Source organism: Mesocricetus auratus, unplaced genomic scaffold (assembly GCF_017639785.1).
Source record: "Mesocricetus auratus isolate SY011 unplaced genomic scaffold, BCM_Maur_2.0 Super-Scaffold_15014, whole genome shotgun sequence".
In the NCBI taxonomy this organism is placed as follows: domain Eukaryota; kingdom Metazoa; phylum Chordata; class Mammalia; order Rodentia; family Cricetidae; genus Mesocricetus; species Mesocricetus auratus.
Window position 1 is genome coordinate 26,524,767 of NW_024429186.1, and position 20,116 is coordinate 26,544,882.

General features: G+C 43.4%; 1 protein-coding gene across 3 annotated transcripts in view; it reads left to right on the forward strand.

Annotated features, from left to right (window-relative positions):
• The window catches only part of Ston2 (stonin 2), a 151,083-nt gene that overhangs the window by 23,614 nt on the left and 107,353 nt on the right, over positions 1-20,116 (forward strand). For 2 of the 3 annotated variants that reach the window (XM_005068435.4, XM_021226226.2), the window contains exons 2-3: positions 12,259-12,534; positions 16,640-16,915. In XM_005068435.4, the coding sequence (XP_005068492.1) occupies positions 12,447-12,534; positions 16,640-16,915 (364 nt within the window). In that variant the 5' untranslated portion in view covers positions 12,259-12,446. Of the gene's footprint in view, positions 1-10,077; positions 10,262-12,258; positions 12,535-16,639; positions 16,916-20,116 lie in introns of those variants that run through there. The other variant, XM_021226224.2, reaches the window with a different exon arrangement.

A 20,116-nucleotide genomic window follows, 5' to 3' on the forward strand; every position in this document is an offset into this window, starting at 1 on the left:
ATATTTTCTTCATTAAAAAAAAGAGGGCTGGAGAGATGACTGAACCATTAAAGGTTAGGCTCACAACCAAGAAAGAAAGGGGGGGGGGGAAGAAAGAGAAGAAAAAGAAAAAAGAGAGGAGGCAAAGGAAGGGAAGGTGTAGAGAAAAGGAGACAAGCTCATTTCACTATAACAAATCTTGACTTTTCTCCCAGCTCCAGTCAATGACTCTCTCACATACACAGTCCTCAAGCAGAATCCCATGAGCGTTTGACATGCTGCCACTGGTGATTCCACTTTTCCTAGCTGTTCATTCTCCCTTCATCCCTGTGCCAAAAGGCTATTTAGCATCCCTCACTGGTAGGAAGAACCCTTGGCAGGAGCTGATCATTTCAGCTCCAGGAAACCATGGATTGTTCACTGGCACCATGTCTTCCAAAAAGCAAGCTAATGTTCCCGTGAACACAAAAAGCATGGCAGGAAAAAGAAGAAATTTAGCCTCCCGTACAGAGAATATCCCTGTGCTGTATTCCAAATGCTGCATGCATAATTTGGTGTGTTTTGTTTTGATATTCTTGGATTTACTACATCCTGTGACTGCAACAATGGCTGATTTTAGTTGTTGTTCTATACCTTATCTCTACTGGGATATTACTAAAGAATGGTGATGGTTTCAAGTTTTTTAATTCAACTGACTCCATTTCCCATTTCTTTTAAAACCTTTGTGATTCTCTTCTTTTACCATTTGAAAACAAGATTTTTTTGCCAATTTACATAATCTTTTTCTGAGGACACACAACAAATCACTCATCAAAGACATAAAGAGCTTCTGCTTACTATTCCACGGTTCTTTTTTGTTTTGTTTTACAAGACAAGGTTTCTCGGTGTAGCCTTGGCTGTCCTGGAACCCACTCTGTAGACCAGGCTGGCCTCGAACTCACAGAAATCAGCCCGCCTCTGCCTCCCGAGTGCTGGGATCAAAGGCATGTGCCATCACTACCCCCCAGCCTATTCAACAGTTCTTGAGGCCCCACCTCTGCTTAGCTTAGCTAGGGTGGGTTCTCTGCTCAGCTGGACTCAACAGGTGTAAATCAGAGGTAGCCGGTAGTGTGCTTACTGGAGCTCAGTGGCCCCTTGGGCTTTGACCTGCGGCAGAATTCAGATCTTATAGTTGTATGGTTGTAGTCCTGCTTAAAGGCTCATTAGTTAGGATGGGCTCACTTGCATAATCTCCTCCTATTAAGGTCCACTGAATAGCAGACATAATTGTATCCATAAAATCCATTTTGCCTTGTAGCGGTCATAGGAGAAACAGAACCATGGGACTAATACCAGGGTGTGGGGATCCTGGGATCACCCATCATCCCAACCCTCTACTCTCCATCATTTATTTCCCTGCCTTTTAAAAATCAGTTAGCATCATATTCATCTATCTGTATATGTAAGAAAATCTAGTAACAATAGCGTAAACAGAAGTAACTATTTTCCCATGCATCAATAAGTAGGTGAGTGATTATGGATACTGGTACGGTGGCCTGGTGACATTAGAGCCAGTAATTCTCATCCTTCTCTTCCATATGATCAACCTACCTCCAGCAATCATTGCCATATTCCCAAAAGGAACAGTCAACTGAGAAGGTTTATAGTTACTGGAGCTACTGTCTTCTTCCCTGGGGGAGCAAAAAAATAAGTAGATAAATAAATAAATAAAGATAATACTTCCCAGAACGATGTAACTTAACTATATCTCCATTTAAGTCCAATTGGTCAGAACTTGGTGAGATGGCTACCCCAAGGTCCAAGGAGGCTACACACACAGGAATAGGAGTTATGCCTGCCTTACACTGATAATGAAACCACCCTCAGTGCTGGGTGGTGAGAGGAAGTGGGTGTTTGAACACTGCTGATCATGGTGTACCTGTTCTCCAGAAGGCTGAGTAGGATATAGTACAGAGTGCAGAGCTTAGAGACTTGTCCTAATTCTGTTGTGACCTTGAACTTATCTACAACCTCTCCAAGCCAGTTCCCTTGTATATCAACTGAAAGAAATACCTGTTATTAGTTATCTCAGGGTTACTGTATAAATAAGTTGAGGTCTAAAATATAGGCCCATTGATAGATGTACAAGGCCTTGGGTTTGCTCCTCAATACAAGAAAACCTCAAGAAAGAAAATAGCATTAAGAAATTGAAGAAAACCATGAAGCTGTTTACATTATGTTTATATTGATTCTAGTAAAGGGTAACTCTGAAGTCAGAATGTATCTCATTGACTCTCAGAAGTGATTGTGTATGTGTTTAAAATATTTTCATTTCTCAAATTAGTTACATTTAACAATCTGTGGCATCTTAGCTTCACTGAAATTTAGGCTTCTTGGAAAGACTTAGTTATAGGCAAGAAATATGGCCAGCAGGAGGGACCCAGAAACTTCTTGTAGACATCCATAGTGATGGTCAAGGCTCTCAAACATAGCTAACACCAAATTATCCACACCAACCACCTACCTTCATACAGCAAAATATTAGTATCTTTGTCCTAAGAATGTGAAATTGATTAAACTAAGGTGAACCTGCCAAGGCGGAGTAAGCTATTACCTGATACTAGAAAGCTCTGCAAGCTTTATTGGGCCATTAGTTCAGTGACACACTGTTCTGTGCCTGGGATGCGAACACAAATCAGAAAAGAATGTAGGGGAGGACTCCCAATTCTGGATGTAACTGGCAGCAAACCGTCCCAGTCAGCTGTAATTAGTCACAAAGTGACAGTCGTTTTCAGGCATTGCGCAAGATGAAGCCCAAGATTTCCATCCTGGGGTCAGGAAAAGTGAGGAGGTGAATTCCACCAGTGGTGGCCTCGGCTCTCTTCCAGGGAAGAGTTTCCTGACTGCCAGGGGTGTGAGCTGATCGCAGCACTGTGAGCTAAGGAAACAGAGATCAGAATTGGGAGCAGTTTCAGCACCTGGACTCCAGGACGGAGCATGTCTTCTCATGTTTGCTGCTGTTATAACAGAATGCCCGATGCAAGGTAATATGTAAAGAAGAGACTTATTTGACTTGTGATTCTGGTGGTTGGAAGGTTCAAACAGCATGGCATCATCATCCTGGTAAGGACCTTATGACTATGCCACAGCATGGTAGAGGAACCAAATGGGGAGCAGCCATGTATATAGGGGAATCTAGGCATGAGGCAGCTGTAGTCTATAACAACCTGTCCTATGAAATGGCATTGATCTGTGCATGAGGGTAGAGCCTCTGTGACCTTATTGATCTACTACGAGGCTCCACCTTTTAAAGGGTCCACCTCCTCAGCACTGCCCTAAGGACATCATGATTCTAGCACCCAAACCTTTGGAAGTAACAAAGTCAAGTGGAGACAAAGAGTTGTATGGGGAAGGGCTATGGGGAGTAGAAGCCTGTCAGAAGGAACTCAGAGGATCTTTGGTAGGACTGGAGTGCATATACACTGCCTGAAAACAGATAAAGCATCCTAAAGATGCTGTTCCAGAACTAAGAAGGTCACAAAGATCACAGTTGGTCAATTCCAAGGGGCCTTGGTGGTCCATCTCAGTCTCAGTAATAGAACCTTGCTAACACTTTGTTACTGTCCCAAGCATCCAGCCAAGATGCAGAAAGCCTTGAGGAGAGACCATGCTCTCGAGCAAAGCTTGTAAATATTTTTCTGTAAAGAGCTCCTAGTAATTTTTAATTTATCTAATTGTTATTATTAACTGGTAATTATTTTACATCTGTGAGCTAGACAGTATCTGTGTCAGTTACTGAGGTCTGCAGAGCCAATACAGCCATAGAGAGTATAAACTAAGAGATGCGACTGTGTGCTAGCATCACCTTATTTGCAAAAAAGAGAAGAGAGGAGGTTGCTATCATTTGTCAACGACTGAAAGTTCCAGTCGCACTTGAAGCTCACACTCGTGCAACAGGGTCTAGAACAGAATCTTGTAAGATCTCTGTCTGGGACAGAGCTTGGAAGTCAAGTTCTACGGCAACTAGAGGAACTTAAGAAACAAACGCACTCAACAAAGTGACATGCCATCCCTGCACAAGCTCTAAGCAGGGACAGGGAAATCAGCAATCAGAACAGAAGTCAGAACAAAAGTGCACACTCTCCAGAGGAATCTCAAATCCAGAATGCCTTCAGTATATCATCAGTTATGAGATATACAAAGAAATAGCCAAGGAAAAACATGGTCACAAGAAACTACTCTTGAACCACTCAGGTGTTCAGTTTTACAGTCTTCAGGCACCTATTTTAAATATGTTCTAAGGACCCAAGGGAGATATTTCCATAATGAGTGACTATATAAGGCGTCTCAACAGAAAAATAAAAGAGATGAACATTCTAGAACAAAAAAGTTGAGTGAGATAAAAAATCTCCCAGGATGCACCTAGAAGACAATGAAGAAGACAGACGGTTAGCAAACTTGAGTATAGACCAATAAAAGAGCAGGAAAGGGTGGTTCTTCATATTTGAAGATCTTATGATTGAATTATTCCATATTAATGAACAAACTGACATCCAAATCCTAAAATACTCCACAAACATCACATGAGTTCTAAGAAACCTCAGAGTCAGTTGCTCTGACTGAAGATTACAAAGAAAATCTTGAAACGTATTTTTAAAAACACGTGCACAGGTAATTAAAATAATCTCCTCACCAGAAGCTCATCTTAATATTTTTACTTGATCTGGATCTCATTTCTACAATAATTAACAATGTAAAATTAATAATTAGACATTTTACACCTTTAAAAATCATTTTTGAAACCTGGTGTGCATTTTGTACTTGAAGAGTAACTCAGTTTGTACCAGGTACTTTTCAGTAATCCCAGCGTTTAGTGGCTGCCACCTTAGAACTGAACAATTTTAGATAAATGAGAAAGGCGATTAAACATACTGCCCCCATATACAGAGCTTCTCCCATACACTCGTGTTAAAATGTGCTTTCCAAAAATATTTGCTGTCTCAAAAAGTTTTTGAGAACATGCCTACTATATGATTAAACATACTCATTTACTCATTTAAACATTTACTCAACAAACATTTGCTAAATAAATATCAGTGTCCACTCTTAGAGTTGGAGGCATCTGTAGGACACCAGGAAAACAAGGCCCTCTAAGTCAACAGGATTGAGACCATGAGAACGCACAGAGACTGAAGGATTGTGCACATGGTCTGCATGGGTCTGTGCCAGATGGGGTCCTAGAGCTGAAAGGAGATGTGGATGCAAGCCCCATCCCTAATACAAAAGCAATCTTCAATTGATAATCACATGCAAATGAAAATTTAGTCTTCTCCAAGGGAGTCAGTCACACTGGGGAAGCAAACTACTCTGTCTGGTTTTTCCAGATAGGGTCTCTCTGTGTATCTTTGGCTGCCTTGGAACTCACTCTGTAGACCAGGCTAGCCTTGAACTCAAAGAGATCCTCCTGCCTCTGCCTCCTGAGTGCTAGGATTAAAGGAGTGCGCCTCTACCACCTGGCTAAACAAACAACTCATAAGTGTAAACAATGTCCTGCAGTCGATGGCCAACAGAAAATGAACTCAGTAGCATCTCTGGAGGTTCCTTGTCTCAATGTCATATAAAGACTTTCCTTTTTTTTTTTTTTGTAATTTTATCCTCTATTAACCCTACAGGTCCTTTGGGTATATATTATAGCTTTCAGTTCAGTGCTGTTATGGAATTCTTGAATACACAAATAAGTAGGTCTCTGTTTCTTGTGCCATTTCTTGGCCTCTTTCCTTTTGTCACATTCTGATGTGTTAGTTTTTATCTTATTATATTATTTTATTGTTATCCCATAAAAGTATATTTGTTTTCTAATGAGAGACAGAAAGGGAGTGGATCTGAATGGGAGGGGATTTGGGGAGGAATTAAGAAGACTATATGGAGGGGAAACTGTAATCAGGATATATTTTATGTGAGAAAAAAAACTATTTTCAATGAAAGGGGAAAAATAACTATTAAAAAAGAGTTGGAGACAGCGTGAAAAATGTATTCCCTTTCCTTTGGAAACTCTCAAGCTGGTTGGCAGCTAATCACAGTAGCAGACACTTTCATTGTTGCTGGATACATGAATACGGGTTACAATCATTTACAGAACAACAGGAATAGGACATGAAATTAGTGGGAATTGGGAATGGGTACACTGAGTTCTTGAGTTCTAAAACTAAGTTCGGCTAATGTAAGAAGGAAATGATGCACCAGGGTTTTTCTTTTGGGCCACCAACCAGCTCCCAAATCATGGCACAGAGACTTATTATTAGTTTTGAATGCTCGATCTTAGTTTAGCTTAGTTGTAGCCTGCTTTTCTAACTTAAATTATCGGTTTCTCTTCTACACTTTGTGTCTGGGCGTTTTACCTTCTTTATTCTATATGTATTTCTTTCCTTTTTACTCCGTGGCTGGCTGGGTGACCGGCCCCTGATGTCTCCCCCTCTCTCCTTTTCTCTTCATCTCTGGAGCCTAGATTCCTTCTCCTATTTATTCTCTCCGCCTGCCAGCCCCGCCTATCCTTTCTCTGCTCAGCTATTGGCCTTTCAGCTTTTTATTAGACCAATCAGGTGCCTTAGGCAGGCAAGGTGAAACAGATGCAACACACCTTACATAACTAAACAAATGCAGCACAAACAAAAGTAACACACTTTTATTCTGTAATATTCTGTAGCATGAACAAATGTAACACATCTTTGAGTAGTTAAAATAATATGCCATATCAAAAATCAGTCTATGGAATGTATTGGAGAAGTTATTGGGTGGACTGACAGATAGCTGCCAAACTTGGCTTGGAATTCTTGGTTAAGAACCACAAGACCTAGGCAGCAGGGAACAAAAGCCAGGCTAATGCTGTGGTTCTGATTAGGATGCCATATTTGGTACTGTCACTACTGAATTCAGATGCTACTACCACTGGGCTTGTGCCAAATTTCCGTTGCTTGCAATGCTACTTGTGTAGCATTCAGACTCTGTGTACCATTTAGGACTTTCTCAAGAGCCCAATGTCTTCTGCTAATCACTGGATCACCTAACAAAATAATGAAGGAGATTTTGGATATTTGGTGGGAAAGAAAAAATAAGCAACAATAACAGCACAACAAACATGCCCGTTATAAAGACTTCATAGCAAAAGAGTCTACCTTCTCTTTCTTTGGGTCTAGTGGTTACCACTTAGAGTAAATACTGGTTGAATTAAACCCAAATAAAGAATGAGCTAAGTCTTTAAGATGAGTAGCCCATTAAATAACAATGTAGGGGAAATATAACCCAAGGGTAAGATTTGGAGCTTATTAGACAGATAAATATATGAACAAATGACCAAACAGAACAAAGCATGCATAGAAACAGTCCTTCGTAGAAAACAACTCAGTTTGTCTGGAAGAAGGGGCTCACACAGGAGACAGTGGCAAAGGAGAGGGGGACAGACTCACGGCACTCCTGTCCTGGAGCTCTGGCAGGTACAAAATTCTGTTCTCAGTGCTAAGAGCTTGCAGCAGGCAGGCTGTACAGCCCCTGCTCTCAGGGAGCCTTTGTGCATTTCTCGTTCTCTTTATTTTGCGAGTAGCATTTGAGGAGTTTTTAGGAGAACCATAGCATAGCCACTTGCAAGGCTTTGGCGTCTAGCATAATAGGTTGTATAATAAGCCACAGAATGAGGCCAAAAGCAGGGAGACAGTAAGAGACTAGTAACTAGCAGATGAGCGATAGTGGAGGCTGAACCAGGCTTCAGCCGTGTAAGTGAAGCTGGTCCAATGCACTCTTCAGACTCACTCACTGCACCCAACACCACTCCTGCCCCTTTCAGATAAGCAGAGCATATGTCACTGCAGGCCAGCCGTGCCATTGCTGTGTTCCATTCCTAAGTGGCTTTGTCTTTCCCTTATGCGTAGAACGCCCCTTTCAGTTGAAGAACAGGTGAGCCCTTGGTAGTCTCTGGCCCCTTCCTCTACTCCTGCACTTCTGCAGATAGCTCATCCTATCAGGCCTAGATCTCTGAAGTTGACAGCAAGCTGCATGAAGACAGTATCGGTCTCTTGTGTGTCCATGCACTCCTACAGTTTGGAACTTTGCATCCAGCACAATATGCCTGGCCAGCCCCTTGACTGTAGAGCACACCAGAAATGTTGTTGTAACTGATAACCCTCATCTGCAAGCAGCTGCTGAACACAATGAGCAATGTTAATCACCCCTACGCATGCTCTTGAGTCACTGTCCACTCCTAAGCCTTCAGCGGGGTTTCATTTCCCATGGAATCTTCCCTTTGGCTTCTAAGGTCCCTCGGCCTTTCTCCTCCACATTTTCCCAGCACATACTCCATTCTCGTCAACTGCCCAGAGCTAACCCTTACCAAGCACTTACTATTCGTCTTCACTCACTCTGTTCCATCTATCCCCACGGAAGCCTTCCTGTCACCTTTTAGTGTTCCAGAGCCCGGGGATCCTTCAGACCCGTGCCGCCTGTGTCGGGCCATTGTACTTTCATCTCTCAGAGATCTCTCCATGGCTGACAGTCATAACACCCCAGCATGTCCTCCAGCTGGCAGTTATTCCCAGACTTGTGTCTGCCATTCTGTCTTGTCTCCCCCAGCTAAGTTATGGCTGCCTGAGGGTCGCTCTCTCAAAGGACACTTAGCACGTTGCCAGGAGGACCGACCTAAACCATCTACTTATGACTCCTATCCTGCCCCCCCCCCAAGTGCACACTCCATCTCCATGTTTTAAGGCATGAACCATGCTGACAAAGCGGTGTCTGGTACAGTGGCAACCCAAAGGCTTCAGTGGAATCTCTGGTGTCTCCAAGACGCTCTTGCTGCTGATTGTGAGTCACCACTCATCTGCGGTGGCCCCGAGGGTTCACTTTATGATTCACATTCTAAAAGTGGGGTGAGGTTTGTTTTTTTTTTTCCTGAGGAACTAATTGCAGTCTGAACCCAGCTTCACAATTACTGGGTTCCTCTGTGGCTTTTGAGCAACCAGCATAGTGCTCCTCAGGACAAGTACGTAGAAGGCATTTCACAGGGTATGCCTCCCGGGAGGTTCCCTGTCAGATGTGTCTTATCAGCCTTTCTCTGGACTGTCCAGTATTTACAGCAGGCTCGTGCCTGACCTGGGAGGAATAAACTGAGGAAGAGCGGAGAACTCCTTGGGGGCTCGGCTTCCATTTATTCTTGCTGAGTGATGGTTTTGGTTTCTCACGCACAACGCGCTTCGCTTCCATCTGAAAAGAGGAAGCTTCAGAACTGGCCTTCTGGGCCCTGGAACCAAGCACTTAGCTCTACTTAGCATCCAAGAGACCTGTTCTTATAATGAGTGAGAGGGAAAATCACCAGAGAGAGGGTGCCTACATAGAAATGGGGCCACTCTATAAATCTGTATGCTACTCCAAACGCTTCTCCGAGAGAAGCTGCACCACCTCGGGTGAGACACTGAACAGCACTGGTGATGACAGTGACTAATGTTTACGTAGGGTTTGGAATGGTGCCTGGCACAGAGTAATCCCTCTGTAAGGTCACCTGCTATTATCGTTGTCACGGTTCTGTTTTGTTTCTTTCTGAGACAGAGTCTCATATATGTCCAGGCTAGTCTCAAGCTGTATGTAGCTAAGGATAGCCTCAAACTTCTCATCCTCCTACCACCACCTTCTGAATGCCGGGACTGCAGATGTGTGCCACCGTGCTCTGTTTGTGGCAGCGGTGGGATTGAGTCCTGGGTGTCGACCTGTGTTCGATACCTGGAACTTACACGGTGAAAGGAGAGAACCAATTTCTGCAAGTTCTCCTCTGACCTCCACACAATAGTGTGCGTGCACGAACACACACACACACACACACACACACACACACACACACACACACACACAAGAGCTATGCTATTAATCCGGAAGGGCCTACCTGTTCTTAGGGTTTTCTGTTTCTTTCACCTTTCCCTTCCTTCTCTCCGTCCATCCCTCTAGCCCCACTTATCCATGGATTTTGCTGGGCTCACCACTGTGGGCTGAGCAGGATGTTTTCCCCATTGAGCTGTGACGCGGCATGTGTCAGCACATGCCTGGCATTGTGTGGCTTTCTTCTGGAGCGGCACAGTGGGGGTGCGGCTTTACACCCGGCCGCTGTTTCTGAGAAGACGAATCTGACTCTTCAGTTTTGCTGTCTTATCTTGGCTCACAGCCATGACCACACTGAGTGACACTGGCACTGATGTTGCCGGGGCTAGAGGAAAGCTCACAGGCAGCCACCCGTGAGAACCCGTCCTTTGAGCTTGTGTTGCTTGAGGTAAGATCTGGTTTAGGACAGCAACATTCTCCAGGCTGCTTGTACGTGTCCAGTCCTGTGGCTGGTCAGGATCTCAGGGGAGGGCCTTGGAGTAGAGGCTTCTGGACATTCCATCCTCTGTACGCATTGGGTGTTCTGGCAGATCTCCATATGGGGGAGTTTGTCAAGAAATGTCAATACAGTCCATTGTAGTTGCTGTTTGTAAACTACTTTAGTTGCAGGATAGTCTATATATATACTCTGTAGTGCTTTTTTTGTGTCTGTGACTCAAAGGTTACAGTGTTTTGGCTTTTAGAGGACCTGGGCTCAGGGACTGGATCTGTCACCCAGCAGCTTGCTTTTTCCAGTGTATCTGTTTGTTGTGGCTTCTATTTGATCTTTCTTTATATAGGATGCTACCATGGAAAACAAGAGTCACTTGTTAAGTGAATTTTTTTCCACTTAAAACACCTAGAAGAAGCAGTTTAGGAATGTTAGGGCCCATTTTAGTCTTGAATAAGTCACCTAATTTCTCTCTACTCAGATTTTACTTTTTAATCTATATAAGGAGTATCTTGCCGTCTGCCCTAGTCATCTAAAAGGGATGGTGAGAGCTGTGAAAGCAACTCACTTGGTAGAGCGCTTGCAGTGCAGGAAATTCTGAGTTTGACCCCTGAGTATCACGTAAAGCATGTGTGCTGCTGTACACACACAGTCTTAGCATTCAGGAGGTGGAGGCAGGAGGATGGCCTCGGGTATATGAGACCATCTCCAAACAAACAAACGAGCAACAACAGACCAGTGCACTGACAACTTAAGCGAAGGGTGGTATAGAAATAGGTTTCTAAGAATTATAAATTTTATAGAAGCAGTTGTCTTAAGAACTGTAAAACAATTTTTTTGTCACCAAACAAATCAAAACTATCAGATGCTTTCTATTCTGATTTTTCTCTCAGCATAAATTGTTCGCTAGAGATAAAAACTTAGAGCAAAGTTCAACTTCTATTATTGTTGTGGAGGCTGGGTTACATCACTCTAGAAACCATTAGAATAGTATGTTTGCTTAGTAAGAACAATGGTGCTCAAGACAGTAGCTCATTTGTGAAAGCATATTAATTTCCCATTAATCCTCATTTTATTCATTTATCATATGCTCAAGAGCTAGGTTCAAGCTGTAAAAAGACATTAATAGCATGAAGATTACAAGTCAATTAAATAATCTCTAACATCCACAGAGCATAATTGCACTAGAAGTAAAGATTTGACATTTACACACTAATTCAAATTGACCGTGATTGAAGATGTATTTAATTTGCCTTTTTTTTAAATCAGTAAAGCAAATATTCCTAGTGTGTTACTTCAAATTAACAAGAAATGTTTCCATCATTGTTTTGCTTTGTTTTTGTTTGTTTGTTTGTTTGTTTTTCCTGATTGGTTAATCATGCTTGGAGATGCCATCTGGATACAGCTGGGTGTCTGTCTGCCAGAGATTCAGATCAGACTCTCAGAAAGTTACCTGTCTGAGGCAAGCAAGTGCTTTGGCTTCATGGGAAGGAGCATGCTTTCATTTCGCCGTCTGGGTGGAAACAGCGAAAGCCTTCTGAAGAAGTCCTAATGCTTCACAAGAACCAGTAGCCTTGAATTCCAGATAACAGTGTTTCCAAAATAGTTTGGGGAAACCAGGGAATCTCGTCTAAAAGTGCTAATATTTGAGTGGTTAGTTAGTGGTCTGATCTAAATCCTTATCCAGGGATCTTGGTGTATCCAGAGAGTGTTTAGTAGGAAAAAAAAGTGAGAAGGCCAGGAATGGAATATTAATAAACTGCTCCTGCTTGTTGTATACATGACTGGTGGTCTTTTACGGGATTTCTCGCAGACCCCACCAGCGGCTAGGTGAGAGAAGCATGGCATGCTGGAAACTGCCTGAAACCTCATCATGGTGTTCAAAGCCCCAGACTTTGGTGGATTCCGTGTGATGTAATGTTTACCAATCTCAATTTCCTTTCTTATTTAAACAGATCTCTGCCTGGCAGATAACCAAAGGCAAGGAGGACCAATCTCTCGTCTCTGTTCTCAGTGCTGCCGTTCACAAGACCTCAGTGACAGACTGTAGGCTCACACTCGTGGTGCTGTCCTGCTCGCCCCAGACATCTTTCTGGGGTCAACTTGAGGTCAACAGTGTGAAGATGAGCAGCATCCTATTAGCATGACGACCTTGGACCATGTCATCGCTACCCACCAGTCAGAGTGGGTCTCCTTCAGTGAAGAGCCGCTGTTCCCCGCCCCTTCAGAGGGTAAGGACAAGATGTCTTAAAGTGGCAAGACTTGTGTCTGTTTCTTTTTGTCATTCTCGAGTAGGGTTCTAATAAAGGAACAAAGAAAAAGCCATTTGGTCCTTACCAGAGATATGCATGGGTCCTTTCAGTAGCCAGAGGTGGTGTCTTCCTAGTATGAGGCAATACCAAAACCCTGGGAGCACCAAAGGCACATGCTCGTTCCTTTCAAGAGACAGAACTTCTATTTACATATTGCTTAACTGTTGGCCATTTTGGTGGTGACTCCCACCAGCTCCTTGGATTTTCTCAATTAAAAAAAATAATTTATTTTATGTACATTGGTGTTTTGCCTGCATGCGTGTCTGCGTAAGGGTGTCACACCCTCTGGAACTGGAGTTACAGACAGTTGTGGGCTGCCATGTGGTTACTAGGAGTTGAACCCAGGTCCTCTGGAAGAGCAGCCAGTGCTCTTAAGCACTGAACCAACTCTCCAGCCCAGATTTTCTCAATTTTTAAAGTGTAATTGCTCAAAGTGACAGACAGGTTCTGAGGGAGATTGCAAAGCTCTAAGCTTGTCATCATCACAGATGAGTGGTATGCTCTCAGGTGAGTGACTTGTGTGTGGAGATGGCAGGTGTTTGGCGTATGCACATGCCATGCCCATCTATGTGGAGGCTACAGCAGGACGTCAGGTATTATCATTCTCTGCCTTACTGTCTTGAGATGGGATCTACCAACAAAACAGAAACCTGTGATTTAGCTAGGCTGGCTGACCAGGATCTGCTTGTCTCTACCCAACGCTGCCAAGCCTGGCTTATATATGGGTACTGAGGAATTGAACTCAGGTCCTCATAATTGCAGAGCAAGCACCCTTACCCATATCTTTCTGAAACTTTTTTTGGGTTTGAAGTTCGTTTTTTGTTGTTTTGTTTTATTTCTTGTTTTTTGAGACAGGATTTCTCTGTGTAGCCCTGACTGTCCCAGAACTTAATCAGTAGACCCGGCTGGCCTCAAACTCAGAGATTCACCTGCCTCTGCCCCTTCCCCTCCCCCCAAGTGCTGGGACTGACAGCATGTGCCACCACACCGGGCTGGTTCTGTGTTTTATTTTTAAGACAGGCTTTTACACTATATAATCTTGGCTGTCCTGGAACTCACTATGTAGACTAGGCTGGCCATGAATCCACAGCAATCCTCCTACCTCTGTCTCTTGAGCACTGCAATTACAGTCAAGCACACCGTGCCTAGCCTCCAGAATGATTTGTTTAACCACTCCCTGCATGGCTGCATTGTCTATACAAGAGGAATGATCACAGGGCCCTGCATCAGGAGCTTTTGTGAGCATTTAATCAGCAGACGTAAAATGCCTGCGGGAGTGCCTGGTCCACAGAAAGAGCTCAGCATTGTCATCCTGGATCACGGTAGAAGTGGTCATATTGTCCTTTAGGAGATGAAGGTCAAGGTAGACCCAGGGATATCTGCAGCTCCAGTTGGTTCTGTTCTACTTCCCCTACGCCTACTGACCTCAGCCCACCCTCACTGGCACGGATGGAAAGTGGCAGTCAGCAGGCATACAACCTAGTGTGGTATCCGTGTGGGTAGTGAAGCCTTAAAATGTGGCAAATCTGAATTGAAATGTGCTGAAATTGTCACATATAGAGATGTGCATTCTCTGAACTTCAAAGACCTGGTCAAAATCCCATCTCTTGGGGACTGGGAAGATGGCTTACTCAGTAAAAGCACTTGCTGTGCAAGCATGGGGACCTAATTTCAAATGGCCAGGAACCATGTGGCATCGACATAGCTGCATGCACCTCTCACCCCAGTCCTGTGAAGGGCATTAAATACGATTGCTGGGACTGGGTGGCCACCAGCCTAATTCCAGATCCAGTGGGAGATCTGTCTCGAGGGAATAAGGCCAAGTGTGATAGAAAAGGCTACTAAGAGATCTCTTCTGGCCTCCACACACGCATAGGCACCTGTGTGAACCTGCTCTCACTCATGCTTTCTTCAAACACACAACACACACACACACACACACACACTTGCATTTCATTAACAGTGTTGGTTTGTTTTCATCTTTTTGACTTATCAAGACAGAGTATCTCTGTGTATCAGCCTTGGCTGTCCTAGAACCCACTCTGTAGACCAGGCTGACCTCAAATTCACCTAGATCTGCCTGCCTCAGCTTCCCGAGTGCTGGGATTAAAGGCGGGATTAAAGGTGTGCTCTGACACCACCTGGCTCTTTTTTACCTTGTAAATATGGGAACTAGAAAACTGAAGCTTACGCTCAGTTATTTTAGATAGTGCTGAAGGCTTTGATTGTGTACAAGTCACGATGATTATCTTATGACAGAAGAAAGGATTTTCATATTATTTGAATTTCAGAATGTTTCCTAAATGGGTCAGTGAGATAGAACGCTGGTGTTACCAAGTTTCATAAGATGTTCAAAGAGTCTCATATAGTAAAATGGACATTGTTTGCTGTGTAGCTGATGAATTTTAGCACATGTATAGATTTGTGTATTCAACCACCATAATTGATGTATATGTTTTGTTGTAAAAAAACAAGTTTTCTTTCTCTGTCATTCTGGACACAAAGTCCCACCCTTACCCAAGAAACCATTTGCAACTGTTACCTTCTGGGAAAGGGCAAATCAGTTTCACACTCCATGCCCAGATGCAGCTGGCCAATATTAAACAGACTGCATGTGTGTGTGCTTTTTTTATTTTTATTTTTGTCTTGATGGTTCCCTGTGTTTGTTTGTTTGTTTGTTTGCCTTTTTGATTTTCATCTTCTGTTTTTGTTTTTTCCCTTTTTTGGGGGGGGAAGCGGAAGAACATGAAGTTGGGTGGGTAGGGACCTTGGGAGAATCTGGAAAGAGTGTAGGAAGGGAACAAATATCATCAAAATATACTCTCTGGAAAAAATTTAATAAAGGTTTTTAAGGAACAAGTTTGAAAGGCATTAAATGTTTCAAGGACAGGCTGAAGAGATGGCTCAGTGGTTAAGAGCACTGGCTGCTCTTCCAAAGGACCCAGGCTCAATTTCCAGCACCCACTTGTTAGCTCACAACTGTCTGTAACTCCAATATCTGACACCTTCACAAAGATAAATAAAATAAAATAAATAATTTAAAAAATATTTCAAGTACAACATAAAGAAAAGGAGCCCCAATGTCACAGTTGCTGGTGATTCATGGGGTTTGCACAAGTTGCCTGCAGAGTAGTTTGTCCAAAACAGAGTTTGAAATTTCAGTTCAAATTTGAATTTCTTTAGTGGAGAAGGAAGCTTTGCTATTCATCCATAGACTCCATCATCCCCTACTGCTTCTCATTTGTCCCTAATCAATTCAGGAGCGTTTCTTGCTTGATTTCTATTGCCATTTGAATTTATGGCTCTCAAGCTGGGCTTAAAAGTGACGAACAAAGCCTGGAGAGGTGGCTTAGCAGATAAAGTCCCAGCTGTGCAAGCATTAGGACCTGAGTTCAACCTCCAGCACCCACGTAAATATCCAGCAGTGCATGAGTGCAGCCCTAGCATTGAGAGTGGGGAGTTGGAGACAAGATGTCTGGGTTCATGAACCAACCAGTCTAGCAGAATAGATGCGCTCCAGGTTCAGGGAAAGACCCTGTCTAAGAAAGTAAGGTGGAGAGCACTTGAGAAAAACATCCTGGTGTTGACCTCCAGCCTCCACAGATACATACACTATGCACTGGGCAGTGTACCCCCTCACATGTATTCATCAAATCACCCCCAAATGTAGAGAACAATCAAGGAAGATGCCTAACATCAACCTCTGAGCTACACACACACACACACACACACACACACACACACACACACACACACACACACACCATATATGCTCATACACACATAATAAATACAATAATGGGGAAATGTTTTTTTCTCAGTTGTCTGGGATAATGGGATAGTGACTGGGAACAAAATGAGATTACAGGCTTTAAAAGTTATTTGGGACACAGCCCTTTAACATGGAGATGGATTGGCATGGCCATTATCTTGCGTTGAGTGTTGCATCATCCCTTGCCTTTGGTGAGACACCTCTGATGAGCATCCTTCCTCACCTGATAGTAGTGTTTGGTACCCTCCACAGGGGTCACTGAAGAACACTTCCCAGGATCATCATCTTCCTCAGACCCGTCTGAGAGCTCCTCTGGGGAGAATCCTGCCGCGGATGGAGGCTGCCAGGACCTTTCCCACTCCGAGCAGGATGACTCCTCTGAAAAGATGGGCCTCATCTCCGAAGCAACCACTCCTCCTGGGAGCCCAGTGCAGCCCACACCTGACTTGGCCTCGGCCATCAGCAACTGGGTCCAGTTTGAAGATGACTCGCCCTGGAGCAACATCTCACCACCTCCCAAGGAAACCGGTGAGCAGGGTAGGAAGTTAAGCAGGCTTCTCGTAGGCTCTTGAAGGGCTTTCCCATGAGAGGGCTGTAAGACATCTAGGATTCCAGATTCTTGAGCTCCAGATCCTGAAAACATACAGGAGAGACCAGAGATCCCACCCCTTTTTTAGTTTTTGACAAGGTTTTGGTTGAAATATGCATGCAAAAGACTGCCCCTGCCTCCCTAGTGCTGGGATTAAAGGTGTGCACCACCAACGCCTGGCCATTTTCTTTCTTTTTTTGTTTTCTTTTGAAGACAGGGTTTCTCTGTATAGCCCTGGCTGTCCTGGATCTCACTCTATCGACCAGGCTGACCGAAATTCACCTACCTCTGCCTCCTGAGTGCTAGAATTAAAAGCGTGCAACACCACTGCCCAGCCATTTAAAAAAATTTACCTCCCACCCCTGGCTACTGATTTGTCTGCATGAATACCTATATTTTTTATCTATTAGGAATTGGAATTACATTTACTCTGGCTCCAGGTCTGCTAGCATGCCATCACCACCATTATGGATCCTAACCCCCATGGAACTGGAAGCCAAAATGAGCTTTCTTCCCTAAGTCGTCCTTGATTGTAGTTTTTTTTATTACAACAATGGAAAATTAAATAATGAAGACCTAATCTTTAAAAACAGATTCCTTTTTTTCTAACATGCTTCCCTATCATTAAAAATAATTTCAAAGCCGGGTGGTGGTGGCGCACGCCTTTACTCCCAGCACTCGGGAGGCAGAGGCAGGCGGATCTCTGTAAGTTCTAGGCTGGGCTGGACCGACAGCCTCCAAAACAATACAGAGAAACCCTGTCTCGTAAAAACCAAAAAAAAAAAAAAAATCAAGAGAATATAACAGGGTCTGGAGAGATGGCTCCGGGGTTAAGATCTCTTGCTGCTCTTCCAGAGGACCTGGGTTTACATCCCAGCACCTATATTGGCAGCTGGCATCTGTAACCTCAGCTCCAGGGCATCTGATGTCTTTTCTGGCTTCCTTGGGCACTGCATGCATGTGGTAAACAGACATAAGTGAAAGCAAACCACCTATACATATAAAATGAAATTATATGTATAGGTGTTGAATTTTAAAAGAAAATATAAAATATTCTGTCATATAACAGGTTTTGACAGAATACCTGAAAATTTTGTGTTTAATTTTTCATTTTTAATCATCAGGCTTTCAGAGATTTGTTGGTGATTGAGCCATGATGTGACAGATCCAGACTGGTTCAGTCTGGCTAGGAAGTGACTCTTACTGAACATCTGACACAGAGCTCTTCAGCTCTACATACAGGAAAATTATGGAACACAGGTGCTGTGGTTTGAATGTTTTGTTTCTCCAGAATTCATGCTGAAATCTAATCACCAATGTGTTGGTATTATGGGGTGTGGAGAGAAGTCTTTTCCTTGCTAGCTGCTTTGGTTTTTCCCCACTAGTCACCTGGGCTCTGCCATGTTGTAGTCCCCAAATGAACACCCAAAATGCTGTATTAATTATGAATCTGTTGGTCTTGCTTGTTTCTTACTGGCTAGCTCTGACTTAAGTATTTAACCCATTGAAGTATTTCTCTTACTGGATGGACATCTTACTTCTCTGGTGGGCTACATGATGACTCCCTGTGTTTCTCCTACCCAGAGTCCTCCTGGACTCCTAGTCCTACCTATCTTGCTTTCCTATTGGCCAAAAGTGCTTTATTGACATATACACAGGACTTCCCCCATCAATGGGGTCTTTGGGAGGTGATTCGGTCATCTTGAGGGTGGAACCCTTGTGAGGAGGATCAATGCCATTATAAGAGACTGGAGAGAGCATGCCCCTCCCCCTATGACAGTGTTTGTCTTCGTGCCATTTGAGAATACCAGCTGCTGTCTGTGAAGACCCTCATCCAGTCCTAATCTGGTGTTTTCATCCTAGCCTCCAAACCTCCTGACCTGGGAGGATTAAATTTATATTGTTTATAAATTACCCACTCCATGGGATCATATTCTGGCAACAAGAACAGAAAAGCCAATCACACAAATCAATACAAAAATGTGGTTATTGTTATTACTATTTATTTTTGTAGAAAGGGTTTCCTATAGCCCAGGCTAGCCTTTGACTCTATGTAACACAGGCTGGCCAGCCTTGAACTTTTGATCCTCGTACCTCCACCTCCAAAATAGCGAGACTGTAAATATGCACCACAAGCCTGGCTGTTGTTTATTTTCAGGTCGTTGATAATATTCAGAGCATCCAGATTCTTCCCCATCTTGTTCAAACCTTACCTTTAGCCTCTACTTACTCCAAATGATTTGCATGACAGATGGGGCAACTTGCCTCAACTGGTCACCACTTACTTTTATAACAATAATTTTGGAGTTAGTCTTAATTATATTGCTTCCGTCCAACTAAAGACCTGTGTTGTTGTTGGCAGTGATTTTGATAGAGCATCAAGACTTTATTCCCTGGAGCAGTTGGTGGAATGGGTTTCTAGCATGCATGATACCAGCACTGTGTAAAAGGGGGTGCGCTAATTCATACTTCCAATCCCAGCAGATGGAAGACAGGATCAGAGATTCAAGGTCAGGGTCAGCTTTGTAGCAAGCTCAAGGTCATGCTGGGCTACTTGAGACACCATTTCTAAAAGATTAATAAAGCAAAAATATCACACTTTAAAGACAAAAATCCAGCCATGATGTGTAAGACTGCTGCTCACCTCAGTTCTGGCAATAAAACTTTATTGACAGCTGCAGAAGGCTAATCTCTGGGCCCTAGTTTACTGTTTTGGTTTGATATTTTTAAGGTATCACATTTATAACATATTACAAAGTCCATCTTAAATTGTGCATCCAAGACAGTTAAATCACCTGTGTTATCCTAACCCCAGCCTTTCAGTGAACTGAAGATGTGTTTGTGTCACTAGAAGACACCAACTGCATTACAAACAATTACAACTATGGAAGTCTAATTTTGTCTTGAAAATTGCTCAGATATCAATAATCCCATCCATTTCCATGACTGAAAAATTTACTAGCCCTGTGGAGATGGAACTATGCCTCAAGAGAAGGCTAGAAAGAACGAGACTGAACTGTGTACAGGGAGGGGCATCTGGTCTCCTGAGGCTCTATACAAAGCATGAGACTGGTTTAAGGGGAGAGGGTTAAAAAAATCCAAGAGGCAGATTCTAAACCTGCCAGTGTGCTGCTTTTGAG